At 42.9% G+C, this 15358-nt stretch overlaps 2 protein-coding genes across 2 annotated transcripts; one reads left to right on the top strand and one right to left on the bottom strand.

The window, feature by feature from the left end:
• The first annotated feature begins 650 nt into the window (after nt 1-650).
• On the top strand, nt 651-3501 carry LOC124639817 (transmembrane emp24 domain-containing protein 2). Its single transcript, XM_047177299.1, has 4 exons — nt 651-897; nt 1405-1586; nt 2329-2478; nt 2726-3501. The coding sequence occupies exons 1-4, from the start codon at nt 756-758 to the stop codon at nt 2873-2875; spliced, it is 624 nt and encodes a 207-aa protein (XP_047033255.1). The 5' UTR covers nt 651-755; the 3' UTR covers nt 2876-3501.
• Nucleotides 3502-4062: 561 nt separating this feature from the next.
• On the bottom strand, nt 4063-15303 carry LOC124639491. Its single transcript, XM_047176879.1, has 10 exons — nt 15153-15303; nt 14227-14983; nt 13111-13265; nt 11675-11816; nt 11443-11522; nt 11138-11244; nt 8691-8850; nt 8025-8136; nt 5280-7651; nt 4063-4971 (listed from the first exon to the last, which is right to left on the bottom strand). The coding sequence occupies exons 2-10, from the start codon at nt 14972-14974 to the stop codon at nt 4834-4836; spliced, it is 4014 nt and encodes a 1337-aa protein (XP_047032835.1). The 5' UTR covers nt 14975-14983; nt 15153-15303; the 3' UTR covers nt 4063-4833.
• Nucleotides 15304-15358: the final 55 nt, after the last annotated feature.

The following is a 15358-nucleotide window of genomic DNA, read 5'->3' on the forward strand; positions in this document are numbered from 1 at the left end:
AATTTTGTTAAAAAAGGCATACAATTAGTAGAGCTGAAAACCAGTTTATCGATGTTTATTTATTGCTTGTCTCGTCGCAAATCTAGGTCCGCATTTAAAAACTTGAACAAAGATTTGGGCGCTATTTATTAAATTAGCGATTCATGCTGTATAAGACATACTTGTGTAACTACTTATACAGAGGTACCTTCATTATTTTTGTGCAATTGAAAGTCTTTCCCACTAGCTGTTTTTTGCGATTTCACCAAAATGTCCCATGTGAACATGTGCTTGGGGTCGAATATAATATAGTGTAGCTTGCAGCTCCCCCCAATAGTAAAATAATTTTTCAAATCGGTTCAGTAGGTTCAGAGCCTTAAATATATCAACCTTAACTAGTGACATCTATTATCCAGTAGCAGAAGCTCTTTGAAATAACCATAAACTAAGATGTGTGATGAGAATTTTAGATTTTTGTTTTAATTTCTTTGAACAATTTAGTTGCATATCATTAAATTATTATACAAGTTTTACAGTTAAGCTGATTGGACATAAAATATATGATTTTGATAAGGAAAAAAAAACATTTTCATTATTTTTCACTCATTATAATTTTTTATTTATCTTTGAACGCATTATTACGGCTGTCAAATCCGCTTCAGGTTGTCATCTCGTGAGTTGTCAAATTACGTGGCTTTCACGTAGGGAAAACAAGCTGTTCGCCTTTGATTGAAGAAAATCATATATTTTAGGCAAAATACTTTCAATTAAACAAAATGAAAAGCTCGTGGAGATCGCTTAGTTTTGCCATTTTAGTAGCGGCATCATTATTAAATACAGCGCACAGTTATACCATCACAGTGGATGCGCATGCCGAAGAGTGCTTTTTCGAAAATGTTGAAGCAGAAACCAAAATGGGTAAGTAATTATTAATAGGTCCCCTAATTTCCTATCTTCCTGATGTATCTCAACCAGATGTTCCAGGGTTTCTTTCTATATATAATTGTGTTATGCTAGACCCCATGTAGGACGTTTTTTTCACCTCTACTGTAGAAAAATGTTGTACGCCGGTGATAAGAAAGTGCCGCAGAAACGTCAATAGGTATTTGATAGCACAGTTATCTTGGAATGGCCTCGTCAATATAAGATTTCTGATATTGTTTACTTTTTAATTGATTTTTGTTATAACCTGGATTTTCATTGACATACTGCTCTTGAGAAATAAATGTTAGCTTATTGAATACTCCATTACTGAAATCTATTGAAATTGTAAATAAAAGTGTTAGTCCAGCATTGGTAAATTGTAGCAAGCCTGCAGCTGCTAGCCAGATAGACAATAGGCTATGCTATAATATTAAGTATTAATTTGGTAGGTTTCTGTGGATTCTTAAACTCTAAAATGACTTTCTATATCACCATTTTCAGGACTGACATTCGAAATAGCGGAAGGTGGCTTCCTAGACATAGATGTAACAATCACGGGCCCCGATGGTGCTGTGATCTACAAGGGTGAGCGAGAGTCTTCCGGAATGTACACCTTTTCTGCCCCCACGTCAGGCAGATACACTTACTGCTTCAGCAATAAGATGTCCACCATGACTCCTAAGGTTTGTTCAGACTTAAATTTTTTGACCATTAGCATGTAACATTAAAGTAAAAACATAATTTTAAGACAATAGAAAATCTATTGTGTCTTGCATATGTCTGTGCTCTGACATACAATGACCTAATTGTTATCCCTAATATTGGTTAGTGTTATTGTTTTACAATTATGTCATGTAGGCATTGAAAGTGAAAAAGAGTGAGTGTTGGACAATCAGGGCCTTACTACAAAAACTTTAAACCCTGTTTTACACTTGTCTAATAAAATTTTGGCTGCAAAATGAACCATATGTCAACGTCAGAATTTGACATTTTTTTAGACAAGGCATAAACTGACGTTTAAAAGTTTTTGTGGTAAGACGGTATGCCTTTGTTAAATATTTTTTTGTTAAAACTGAAAAAAGTAAAGGTGTAGTAAATATGATACTAAAATTATTTATTACTACTTCAAAGTATTTACAAAGACAGATAGTAGTACACCACACAATACATGTTATTGACTGACTATGTTACAACTGATTAAACAATACTATTATTGAGTATAAATAACCTTCTAGAAACAAGCCATAAAGAGGAATAATCTTTTTGTTTGTTTTTACCCTCAATTTCAAAACTCCTGAACCGATCTGAAAAATTATTTCATCTTTAAGAAGCTACATTATCCCGTTATAAGCAATAGTTCTAGTATTAATATAGTTTTATATCACAGTGTCTTTTATCATACTAACCAATAAATACATTTCTCAGGTGGTGATGTTCAACTTGGAAGTGGGCGCAGCTCCCCAGAGTCAGACAGGTGGCAAGGAAGAAGAGGTGAATCACAACAAATTGGAGGACATGATCAAAGAACTCGCCACCACACTCAAAACAGTCAAACATGAGCAGGAATATATGCAGGTAAGTTTGTGTTTATAATTCAACACTTCCTTTTGGCATTTTAGGGCTCAAACTACCAAAAACAGTGTTAGTACATTTCCTATGTTGACCTTAACTACACATCTTATTCTTAGCAAACTGAACAATTTATTTGCTTTCTATGTTACAATATTGAACATCAGTTTGAGAAACAAGTCAATGAAACTGTCTCTATTGTCTCTGTCATGGCACTGAATGTTTTGTTTATATGTTCAATGCCTATTTTCAGGTTCGTGACCGCATCCATCGTGCGATCAACGAGAGCACAAACTCGCGCGTGGTCATGTGGTCTATCTTCGAAGCTTCCGTCCTCCTTGTCATGACCCTCGGTCAGGTCTACTACCTCAAGAGGTTCTTTGAAGTACAACGCGTTGTGTAACACAACCGAAAGTACACCCACTGTACCAACAAATTTCTGATGACCAAGGACATTTGTCGGTACAGTCGAAATTAACAAGGATATATTTCTTCTTATGTTGATTTTAAGTTCTTGTTTAACAAATGCTGTATAAAAAGTACTTAGTGCAAATTATAGAGAAATATATCCATGTTTTTATATGAAATTCTCGCTCCCAGCTATGAACTTTGTGTACATTTCATTCATCACAAATAGGAGAAAATCATCTGTACAAATAATACATTGTCAATACTTACTAAAATCATGGATGCATGTGAGTCAAACTAAACTTCTTGGTTACTTAAAGTTAACATCTATCAGAGTATTGAGCAGAATAAGTTCAAAATCAAATAAATATGGGTCTCATTAAAGGTGTCCTGTCGGCAACACCACTGGCACGTGCTAAGAAGTTTGACGTACATAGACCATGCTTATAATGTTCATGTCTATCACATAACATTCATGTTATCAGGGCCCCGATTCTCCTAATTTTACTTAAGCGTCATACGATTCACGTTCGACTCGATTCGACTGATATCCGATCCCGACTCGATTACGATTGAAGCGTATGGTGGCATTCCGCTATTTTTTCTTTGAAATAAACGTTTTTATCCTTTTCTGTCATTCAATAATGAATCATTTTGTCTGCAAATTATTTACGATTGCAAAATGATTGTACAGCAAACTACCGTATGGACCAAAATCACCAAAATGGCAGACCAATCGAACACCAATCAAATGTCAATCGAATACGATTGGTCTTTTATTAGTAGCAGAACGCCCGATATGGTTAAAACTGCTATTGCGATCATATTGCGATTCGATTTCTACTCGATTTTGACATTATTAACTTAGGAGAATCGGGCCCCAGAGGACGTGCGCACGCGCAAGTCGTTCTATTTATGAAATATAGGTGGGGGCGAGACTGAGTGGATTCTCCGCGATCTGAAGTGTGTTTGGGTCAGTGTGCAGTATTGTATGTAGTTACGCGTTTGATGACTAAATAAATTAATATTGTTTGTATTTGCATGTTTCATTATTTCCTAAACCCAACTTTATGTTCATTCCAGTGGACGTTCACTCTAAAGAATGCTTCATTTTTATTCTATGCAAAATTCATCAAGATTATGACTATAAAAGGAAATGATGTTAAAATAAAACAATAGAAAAACAGTTAAAAAATAATTTTATTGATATGTTTCGTTAAAAGTACAGCAGCACCAACAGTTACTAGAAAATATCACTATGGAGAACTAGTGTACAATATAATATTTTATGTTCTGTATTACTATTTTTGCGCACGTTGCGCTTCCTTTTATTATTTGTTTATTATCATTTATTTAATTAAGCTACAATTATAATATGATGACCTACTACTAGATACAGCGATGGTATTATCGGTCTTCTAGGTTTGATTTCGTTACATAGTATGTAGGTATTTAACCCTTCTAGCGCAGTCGGGAAATTATTGAAATACTTTACTTAAAATTACTAGGTACTTGTAAGAAAACATATGTATTCGCTTCTTTGAGATTCACACTGCGAGACAACCGCCAGTGACAACATATTTACATAGGTTTATATTTTTGTTATTAAAAAAAAATACTTTCACATCGAGATTACCTATGTATCGCAAAATATGGCCAAGCCGGAACATATTACACAATGATTGAAATATGTTACAAGAGTCAAGTGATGGCTTATTCTAAGGTTTTTGTATCTTTTGCTAGCATACTACAGTTATTAAGTCACTAAGGCAGATCGTATGCTAAGTGTAGTTCTCGCCAAACTTTTATCGGCATGGCACATTGCACGCTTTGCTGCGCAGGAGGCATATGGCAAGGGTGCGTGAGGGATATGGGCAATATGCGCGTACTTGTGCTCGGAATTTAGCTGTAGACCGCCTGTGAGTTTTGCGAGGACTATACATGCGAATGTATCTAAGAGAATACATCGAGTCTGCCGGTAATGAGCGCGGAGACGACGGCGCCGGCCGGCAGTCGCTGCTGGGACGCCGTGGCGGCCGGTAGCTCCAGCAGCACGTTCGACCCGCAAGCGCTCAGAAGACGACTGCTACACTGTTAGGGAGAGAAACGTCATTTGTAGAGATATCAACAAGTTGTAACGTCCGGCGGTTTTATAGGAAATAATAGTAAGTATATAAGAAATCGTACGTAAGTACAAAGTAATACATAATGGGGTACATAAGAGAGTATTCTAAGTGGAGAACTATGGAGAACAAAATGACTAGCGGAGGCGCCATAACAGAAAATCACCTCGACAAAAAACCTCGTTGGCCCTCCGCTCATCTTTCCTTATTTGGGGAGAACAGAAGGTAGTATATAACCTCTTTGACTTAATATTGCTCTAGAGCTGTTAATCATACCTGACTGCCCAGCATGGTGGCGACGGGCATGTCCCTGTCCTGCGCCGGGTCGAGCTCGGCGCGCGCGTACTCGGGGCGCGGGTCGAGCTGCGCGGCACGTACAGAGCAACGTACCTGACTGCCCAGCATGGTGGCGACGGGCATGTCCCTGTCCTGCGCCGGGTCGAGCTCGGCGCGCGCGTACTCGGGGCGCGGGTCGAGCTGCGCGGCACGTACAGAGCAACGTACCTGACTGCCCAGCATGGTGGCGACGGGCATGTCCCTGTCCTGCGCCGGGTCGAGCTCGGCGCGCGCGTACTCGGGGCGCGGGTCGAGCTGCGCGGCACGTACAGAGCAACGTACCTGACTGCCCAGCATGGTGGCGACGGGCATGTCCCTGTCCTGCGCCGGGTCGAGCTCGGCGCGCGCGTACTCGGGGCGCGGGTCGAGCTGCGCGGCACGTACAGAGCAACGTACCTGACTGCCCAGCATGGTGGCGACGGGCATGTCCCTGTCCTGCGCCGGGTCGAGCTCGGCGCGCGCGTACTCGGGGCGCGGGTCGAGCTGCGCGGCACGTACAGAGCAACGTACCTGACTGCCCAGCATGGTGGCGACGGGCATGTCCCTGTCCTGCGCCGGGTCGAGCTCGGCGCGCGCGTACTCGGGGCGCGGGTCGAGCTGCGCGGCACGTACAGAGCAACGTACCTGACTGCCCAGCATGGTGGCGACGGGCATGTCCCTGTCCTGCGCCGGGTCGAGCTCGGCGCGCGCGTACTCGGGGCGCGGGTCGAGCTGCGCGGCACGTACAGAGCAACGTACCTGACTGCCCAGCATGGTGGCGACGGGCATGTCCCTGTCCTGCGCCGGGTCGAGCTCGGCGCGCGCGTACTCGGGGCGCGGGTCGAGCTGCGCGGCACGTACAGAGCAACGTACCTGACTGCCCAGCATGGTGGCGACGGGCATGTCCCTGTCCTGCGCCGGGTCGAGCTCGGCGCGCGCGTACTCGGGGCGCGGGTCGAGCTGCGCGGCACGTACAGAGCAACGTACCTGACTGCCCAGCATGGTGGCGACGGGCATGTCCCTGTCCTGCGCCGGGTCGAGCTCGGCGCGCGCGTACTCGGGGCGCGGGTCGAGCTGCGCGGCACGTACAGAGCAACGTACCTGACTGCCCAGCATGGTGGCGACGGGCATGTCCCTGTCCTGCGCCGGGTCGAGCTCGGCGCGCGCGTACTCGGGGCGCGGGTCGAGCTGCGCGGCACGTACAGAGCAACGTACCTGACTGCCCAGCATGGTGGCGACGGGCATGTCCCTGTCCTGCGCCGGGTCGAGCTCGGCGCGCGCGTACTCGGGGCGCGGGTCGAGCTGCGCGGCACGTACAGAGCAACGTACCTGACTGCCCAGCATGGTGGCGACGGGCATGTCCCTGTCCTGCGCCGGGTCGAGCTCGGCGCGCGCGTACTCGGGGCGCGGGTCGAGCTGCGCGGCACGTACAGAGCAACGTACCTGACTGCCCAGCATGGTGGCGACGGGCATGTCCCTGTCCTGCGCCGGGTCGAGCTCGGCGCGCGCGTACTCGGGGCGCGGGTCGAGCTGCGCGGCACGTACAGAGCAACGTACCTGACTGCCCAGCATGGTGGCGACGGGCATGTCCCTGTCCTGCGCCGGGTCGAGCTCGGCGCGCGCGTACTCGGGGCGCGGGTCGAGCTGCGCGGCACGTACAGAGCAACGTACCTGACTGCCCAGCATGGTGGCGACGGGCATGTCCCTGTCCTGCGCCGGGTCGAGCTCGGCGCGCGCGTACTCGGGGCGCGGGTCGAGCTGCGCGGCACGTACAGAGCAACGTACCTGACTGCCCAGCATGGTGGCGACGGGCATGTCCCTGTCCTGCGCCGGGTCGAGCTCGGCGCGCGCGTACTCGGGGCGCGGGTCGAGCTGCGCGGCACGTACAGAGCAACGTACCTGACTGCCCAGCATGGTGGCGACGGGCATGTCCCTGTCCTGCGCCGGGTCGAGCTCGGCGCGCGCGTACTCGGGGCGCGGGTCGAGCTGCGCGGCACGTACAGAGCAACGTACCTGACTGCCCAGCATGGTGGCGACGGGCATGTCCCTGTCCTGCGCCGGGTCGAGCTCGGCGCGCGCGTACTCGGGGCGCGGGTCGAGCTGCGCGGCACGTACAGAGCAACGTACCTGACTGCCCAGCATGGTGGCGACGGGCATGTCCCTGTCCTGCGCCGGGTCGAGCTCGGCGCGCGCGTACTCGGGGCGCGGGTCGAGCTGCGCGGCCTGCGCGAGGCGCACGCGCAGCCGCGCCCACGCGCCGCGCGACCCGCACGACACGCGCAGCGCGCGGATCACGAAAAGTAGGGCGCACACGTAAGCTGATACTGGGTTGCCTGTACATTCAAAAAAATATTCTGTTATACCTCTCCCAGAGATGGAAAACGAAGGAAGACCATGGAAGCGCTTGCGAGAATGTTTAGGACCTTTCCTCACTGACTGACCGCAGCACGCTTCAAATAGAAAAAGATGGAAGACTTTTGGGGAGTCCATTGCCCAGCAGTTGCGTTTCGTGGTCACAAGAGATTATGCGAGTTACCGCGTCACCGCGCAAAAACCAATTCTAAGTATCAGCGTACAGCATGCAAGGGTGGGGAAGAGGTAAGACCCGTGTGATTGGAATTAAACTTTAGAACGACACCAAGTCATATGAAAACTGAACATGCAATCAAAAGTAAATCAAAACAAATAACCTTAAAAGTAACGTACCAGGCAACGCGAAGATATATTTCTTCTTGCCTTCGAACTCGCACGTGGCAAACGTGCACGGCTTGCCCGGCTTCATGCGCACGCGTCCGAAGTGGAGAGTAGCGTTGAAATCCTGCGAGGGAGACACCACGTCATATAGGATTATTTATTAACTCCTGCGCACAATATACTTAGTACACGATTCATTTTTTTTGTGATACATAAAAAGTTATCATTCACGTGTTTAGTAAATACTAGGCACCTGTGACAGTAAATTATTACATGAGAAACAAAAACACCCGAATCGATGACCTCCTTTTGGAGAAATCTGTTACAAATGTCTTAAGTTACACACTGGAAAAAATACTCCAATATACCAAAGTACCCATGCCTATACCTAGTCATAAGCCATTTTTAGGGTCCCGTACCCAAAGGGTAAAACGGGACCCTATTGTTTTCGCTCCTCTGTCCGTCCATCCGTCCGTCTGTCACCAGGCTGTATCTCATGAACCGTGATAGTTAGAGAGTTGAAATTTTCACAGATATGTATTGCTGTTGCCGCTATAACAACAAATACTGAAAACTAGAATAAAATAAATATTTTGGGGGGGCCCCATACAACAGACGTGATTTTTTTGCTCTGGTACGGAACACTTCGTGCGCGATTCCGACTCGCACTTCTCATACCTTGAGCAGCACAGGTTTGAGTAGATCCTTCTCGCCCATGGAGACGCCGCCGGTGCAGACGAGCACGTCGGCCAGCTTGAGCGCGGCCGCGATGCCCGCCACGATCTCCGGCGGCGTGTCGCGCGCGATGCCGCAGTCTATGCTGTCGTAGCCGTGCTCTCTGTATCAATGTAACTCTAGATTAAGTAATATAATAAAGAGCATCGGAGAACACGTAAATGTCGGTCCTGCGCCTGATCTCTCTCCGGTCGTATCGGATTGCCGTCCCATCGGGCTATGAGAGTGATGGAGTAGTGAGTGCACCTGTGTCTGCGCAAATGCTCGTGCACTATAATTATGTCCTGCGCAGCTGGCTGATCTCCTTATATGAGAATCCTTATGTGAAAAAAACTTTTTGTTTGTAACCTAAAGCTATTAAGCTATTGAATCGATTTGAACAAATCTTTTTAGTGTTGTTAATTTGGGTTACCCGGAAAGCAGATGCTATATTTATTCCGGGTGTCATTATTTGGAAAATGGAACTGTCACTGGCACTAAAGAAACTTTAACTAAGCAACCCTTTTTCTCGAAGTTAGTGATTGATACCTCCGTCCGCGGCTCGGAGAGCTCGTAAATGTCGGTCCTATGCCTGACCTTTCTACGGTCTATTCTAATATTACAAAGTGTAAGAATCTGTTCAAATTTTTTTTTTCATTCAAGTGTTAGATAGCCCATTTCCAGCCCTGAGGAAGGCTTTGGACTTTTTTGACCCGATATCCAACCCGGATCAGGGTGTGCGAAGTAGTCCCAAGTGACGCGGGAGGAAGTCTGCCTAACCACTCAAGCGTCCGAGGTGATAACAGTCACCAAAAAAATTCTTGCCTTAAGCGTCCATGGTGACTACAGTATCCGAACGACATCGTTCGGTTTAAACGTGTACAGCGCTATAGCCAGGTGGTATTAATATAGTTGATTGATACTAGATGGCGCGTTATTAAATTTGTCATCCGTGAGTTGTGATTTTTTCTGTGCAATTGCAACATTAAATTTATAAAAAAATATATTGAAGTGACAGTTCGTCGTTTTTGACAAGTGACTTTTTTGTGTGTGGAGCTCTTGACTAAAATGTGGTAAGTTTCTTGTTTTATACCTTATTTAGATTGTTATTTTATATCAAAATAAACGTGAAGAAATTTCCTTTACGAAATATGTATTATTACGACAATTTCAAAACGTTTACATAGTATAATTTAGGTGGAAAAGTTATACGATCACTACACGATCATCGTTTGATACTTTTCTATTGTTTACAGTGTATTCTAATTGGTTATTTGTGTTAAATAAATGCAAAATATACGAGAATCGTTCACTATTAGCACGTTAATGGCCATTTACAAACGAAATACATTGAGATGGGGTCTATAATGATTAAAATGTTAAGACGTTATTCATGATTTTAGTGTTGGTGAGCCGACTCCCCTTGGACTGATCTACTTACAACGTAAATAATGGTTTGTTCACACGGAGCGTTTTATGATCAATTTGGGAATGTTTTGTGGCTTTTGGCTTTGTTTATGTATCTACTTATAGGTGACGGCATGTTTATTTAGTTTTCGTTTTTCAATATCAAAGAATGAAAAATACCTAAAATTACAGTTTTACAGTGTATTTATTTTACTGTAATATCAATAACCGCTTTCTTTTTTTTTATTTAACATAATAAAAAATTATATGTAATAAAATTATATAAAAGTAAACATGTTTGCTCTATAAACATACCGAACAGTAATATGCGTGTTTCATTAAAACAACGTCGTCGTGTGAACACGCTATTAGCCGGGCGGCCATCTTGTCACATTTTTACGTCGCCCGAGGCCCAGTGACCGCTTGAGAAACACTTAACTTTGTTTATTTTTTCATGACAGAAAACTAATTACTTATATTAAGATATTGGTATCATTTTAAAGAGTATATCCTGTACTAATATAATAAAAAAACATTGTTACCAGTAATCACTATATTTTTCTTATAAAACTCGGAATAAAAAAAAATTACGAATTTTTTTTTGATATCCTCAACTTTATACTTTATTATCATCCTATAATATTAATTAAAGTAATTTACTTTTGATCAAATTAAATTTTACGTTCTTTTAGCTTTCCGTGAGTATTTTTTATTCGAATCTAGCTATTGTAGTTTTTCAGTAGTAATCGTTTTTGTTGAGAGAGTCTCGCTTGGTCGTAAAAAAGCAATTGACATTTCATGCGCGGACAGGTGGGCCGAGAATCACTGCGCGGCTTGGACGCTTGAGTGGCTAAGGCATACTAGCTCATCACGAAAAATGCGAGTGGTGCTTAAAATAGATTGATAACATACCTAAAACGAATACTTGGCACCTAATCTATTACATCAAAACTTTTGTGTACAGTTCATGTAGTTCTATAAAATCTATTGCACATGAATCTTACCTGAGTAATACCCTTAGCATGGTCCTATTGGAGTCGCGGATGTGTGCCGGTTTTAGTTTCACATCCGAAGGCTCTTGTAGCTCGTTACCCGTCGACAGTAGCGCCACCTACACACAGTTGAAACCAAGTATTTTCTTGTTTTTGGGACTTATGGCTTTTGAAGTCGTATTTGCGGATTTGCCATTATTTGGAATAATATGTTCTGGAATTACTTGAAATAGGCAATATGGAGTGAATGGCACTTCCTTTCATGTTTGACATTTGACTTCTAAGCCGATGGGCAAATAAATTGAATGTATACATACCTTGGGAGGCGCTCGAACGGTCACGTTTTGATATCCAGCTCCCGCAAGTATTCCGATTTTAGCTGAGTCTAATATATGTCCTGAAATTATTATTAGCTTTTAATATAAGTGTGAAGCTGTGCAGCTGGCTGATCTCCTTAGTGACAGTGAGAACAGCCGCCGTGGCCGATAATATAATCGATGTGGACGCTATTACATAAAAAAATTATCTATTATAGCATAGGAAACTAACCTTTGTCAACAAGAACGGTTCCCATAGGTATATCGAAGCCCACATTCCTGACATCCTGCTGAGGTTCAGGCGCCTTCAGGATTTCCACCTCGTGCTCCGTCATTCCATCTTCAGACGCTGATATGAGTCTTGTGTCCTCAACCTGGTAAAGGATATTAATAATATTTAACTTTATGGTTCTTCGAAGAGACGGAGTAATTTTAAGATTAATTAAGAGCGACATTGGTACTCTTGTTTAATGGCGTCCACGGCCGATTTCGGCCACGGCGGCTGTTCTCATTTAAGGAGCTGCGCAGGACATATTATAGTGCACGAGCATTTGCGCAGACACAGGTGCACTCCCTATTCCTTCACTCTCATAACCCGATGGGACGGCAATCCGACACGACCGGAGAGAGATCAGGCGCAGGACCGACATTTACGTGCTCTCCGATGCACGGGTGAATCAATCACCAACTTCCAGACTACAGGCTGCTTTGTGAAAGTCTAAGAAAACCCACGAAGCGATTTCGGCCCGACCCGGGAATCGAACCCGAGACCTCGAGCACAGCAGTCGCGCTTGCGACCACTAGACCTATAAATCGAATAATCTCTATAAATCTGTTCTATATGAAAAACACGATGCAAGTCTTTATTCTCTGATAAGATCTTTAGCTCCAATCTTGGGAAAAGTATTATGACCGTAGAATTAAAGTAGTTCTCCCAATAAAGTAAATTATAAATAGGTACTTTTAATTGCCTATATAGTAAATGTATGTGTATTGTACATACACATAAACACAGTGTTTACTGTTAAAAGAGTGATAGTGATGAAGTTTTTAATAGGCATGACAACATTCTCAGACTGGTCACTTACACTTGGCTAGATTTATTACGACGAGCGCCAAAATGTATATTGTATCTGTAAGTTGTCAGCAAGCATACAACTTTTATATTGCAGATGTTATCAAACTGTTAATCATTTTCCTATCAATGCAAATCATAATTACTTGAAACATTTTTGGACGCATTATAAACAAACAAACATACCTAGCCTTTTTTATCGTCAGATGAAGTTGATGAGATTGTCGATTAGTTATTAAGTATTATACACAATATATTCTATTAAGACAATAATCACACACTTGTATACTAATTAATACAAGGCTAGAACTAGTCTGACGTTATTTACTTATGTGCTTATACGCCGAGCTGTGATCATTGGTGTAGTGGTAGAAATCGCAACTTAGCGCCCGAAGTCTAGGGTTCCATGCCGTTTGAGACCAGTAAATATAATGGTATTTTACATATCTTGTGTAATTAAAAGATCAAATAATTGCAATTATCTTAGGGCATAAGCTCTAGGTGTCAAGACTGTCAAGTCTAAGGGACATAAAGTCCTACCTAGGTAATATTAGGAAGGGAATTATTGACCTCTAAAAAAATCGTTTATTCACCTGTACAACGCAATCAGCCCCCGCAGGCAGGGCCGCGCCGGTGTTAACTCTTGCGCATTCGCCCGCGCAGAGCGGCGCGGTGGGCGCGTCGCCCGCAGTCACCGCGATGCGCACCTTGCGTGGACCCGCGCCGTCTATGCTGAGGCACGCGTAGCCTGAACATGGTGATTAAAGCAGTATTAAGCTACAGAATAAATATATAAGTGGACAAAAAATTGAGAACATCCTTCTTGGGAAGTCGGTTAAGAGTAGAGTATTAAAAAAAAATGGAACATCCTTGTGGATCATTTTGGAATATCTTTATATGTAGAAGAAAGACGAATTTTATTTTATGCGTGATATGTATTTTTTTTGAGGTATTATCGCTAGGTTTCTATTTTTTTTATATTTACTTCAAACCTTCTATTTTAAAGTTCTGTTTCAGATTCAGTTAATTATTTTAAGTTGATTATCATTATTTAAATTTTATCAACCTTCTGACAACTAATCGCCAGCATATTTACTCAAGTGTGTACCTGCCACTTCCGAAAAATTTTGATAACAAAAAACTGTCACCAAGATGCATATTAATTAGAGTTTCAAGGCGAAATAGTTTCATGAAAACATGTTTTATATAGTTGTTATGTACAATGTACTGGCGGAACAAATTGCTGAAATGACTATGCAATTGCTAGAATGAGCAATAATAGGTAATATCATGTTTCGTCATTGATTTAAAACTTGTTACAAGAAGAATAGTTCAGTGCATAAATTAAATGCAAATAGTGCATAAACATAACAATGATAGTTTAAAATACTGAGTGTAATAATTGGAAGTTTGTTGATTTGTACCAATCTGTAAATAGCAAGCAATTTCCGAATAAACATAATTTATCACAGACAGTGAGATTATAGAAGATAATAATCAAAGTGATTACAGATTAAATTACATGCTTTATTGCTCCATATTGTTCTATATTTAGATTAGTTTACTATCAGAGTAATCACATTGGATTAACATATGATTCAAGCAGACTTACAGACAGAAATGTTACTTTATCTTATCATATTATAGAATTTACTTTTTAACGTCTGGCCATGTGGGGTATTTAAATGCAGACAATAGCAATTACATACCGTCTTTAACTGATGCAGGAAAAGGTGGCATAGGCTCCTTAGCATGTAGCGCCTGAGCAACCACTCTGCCTAGTCCTTCTTCAATCGTCACAATTTCTAATCTCTCCGTCCATTCTGACATCACATCATCAACTATCTTCCAGGCTTCTGCCATCTCTATCATGGGGAATGGAGACTCCCTGGGTCTTAGAGCTACCTTACTGATGTCCACATTGCTACTGTGCATGCAAGTGTGGTTGAACTGCATGGAGTTGTGAATGTAGCTCACCTCGGCTACCTCATTGTGGATCAGAGATATAGCATGTGGGAGAATAGGCTTTACTACTTCAAAACACTCTGTGACAGCCTTTTTGCTGCCTGGGAAGTTGACTATGAGTGTTTTGTCTCTGATGCCAGCTACGGCACGGGATAGCTGGGCCATTGGGGTCTTTTTTAAACTAGCCAGTGTAATGGCTGTTGTGATACCCGGCACTTCTCTCTGTATGATTGCTTTAGTTGCTTCTGGAGTAACATCTCTAGGTGTCAAACCTGTCCCTCCAGTAGTCAATACCAAGTCTAAGTTAGTTTCACAGAAATATTTGAGTTCCCGTTCAATGATTTCCTTTTCATCAGGAATGATGATTGTATGGAGGTTGGCTTCAGGGAATAGTTCTCTGACAAAGTCAGCGAGGGCCGGCCCCGAGGTGTCTTTAGTGTTGTCCTTGAAGCAAGTATCGCTGATGGTGATCACTGCTACAGCTTTCACCATCTTGAAGACCTATTTAATAAATTGTTAATTATTTGGATGCAGAAGTTACGTAAGTCTGCAGAATTCCAGTGAAAAATAAATCGATAACTTTCGAATATGCATAATTATCGTACATAGTTCAATAGTATGAAGTTTCATATAAAAAAAAAAATAAGTTGCTCAATAAAAATCTGTTTACCTTCAGTTATCCGGCAATCACTATAGTTGTTTAAGTTTTAACTGATACGCTGGTGAATGAACCCGTTTAAGACCTTTATTACATCACACTGATAAGTGATGCAAAACACATTAAAAATAACAACAGGTCCAACACCGGCTCACATCAAACACAAACTAAAAAAATATTTTTTTATCTGTATACTTATGTCAGCCATTTGACATTGA

Source organism: Helicoverpa zea, chromosome 19 (assembly GCF_022581195.2).
Source record: "Helicoverpa zea isolate HzStark_Cry1AcR chromosome 19, ilHelZeax1.1, whole genome shotgun sequence".
In the NCBI taxonomy this organism is placed as follows: domain Eukaryota; kingdom Metazoa; phylum Arthropoda; class Insecta; order Lepidoptera; family Noctuidae; genus Helicoverpa; species Helicoverpa zea.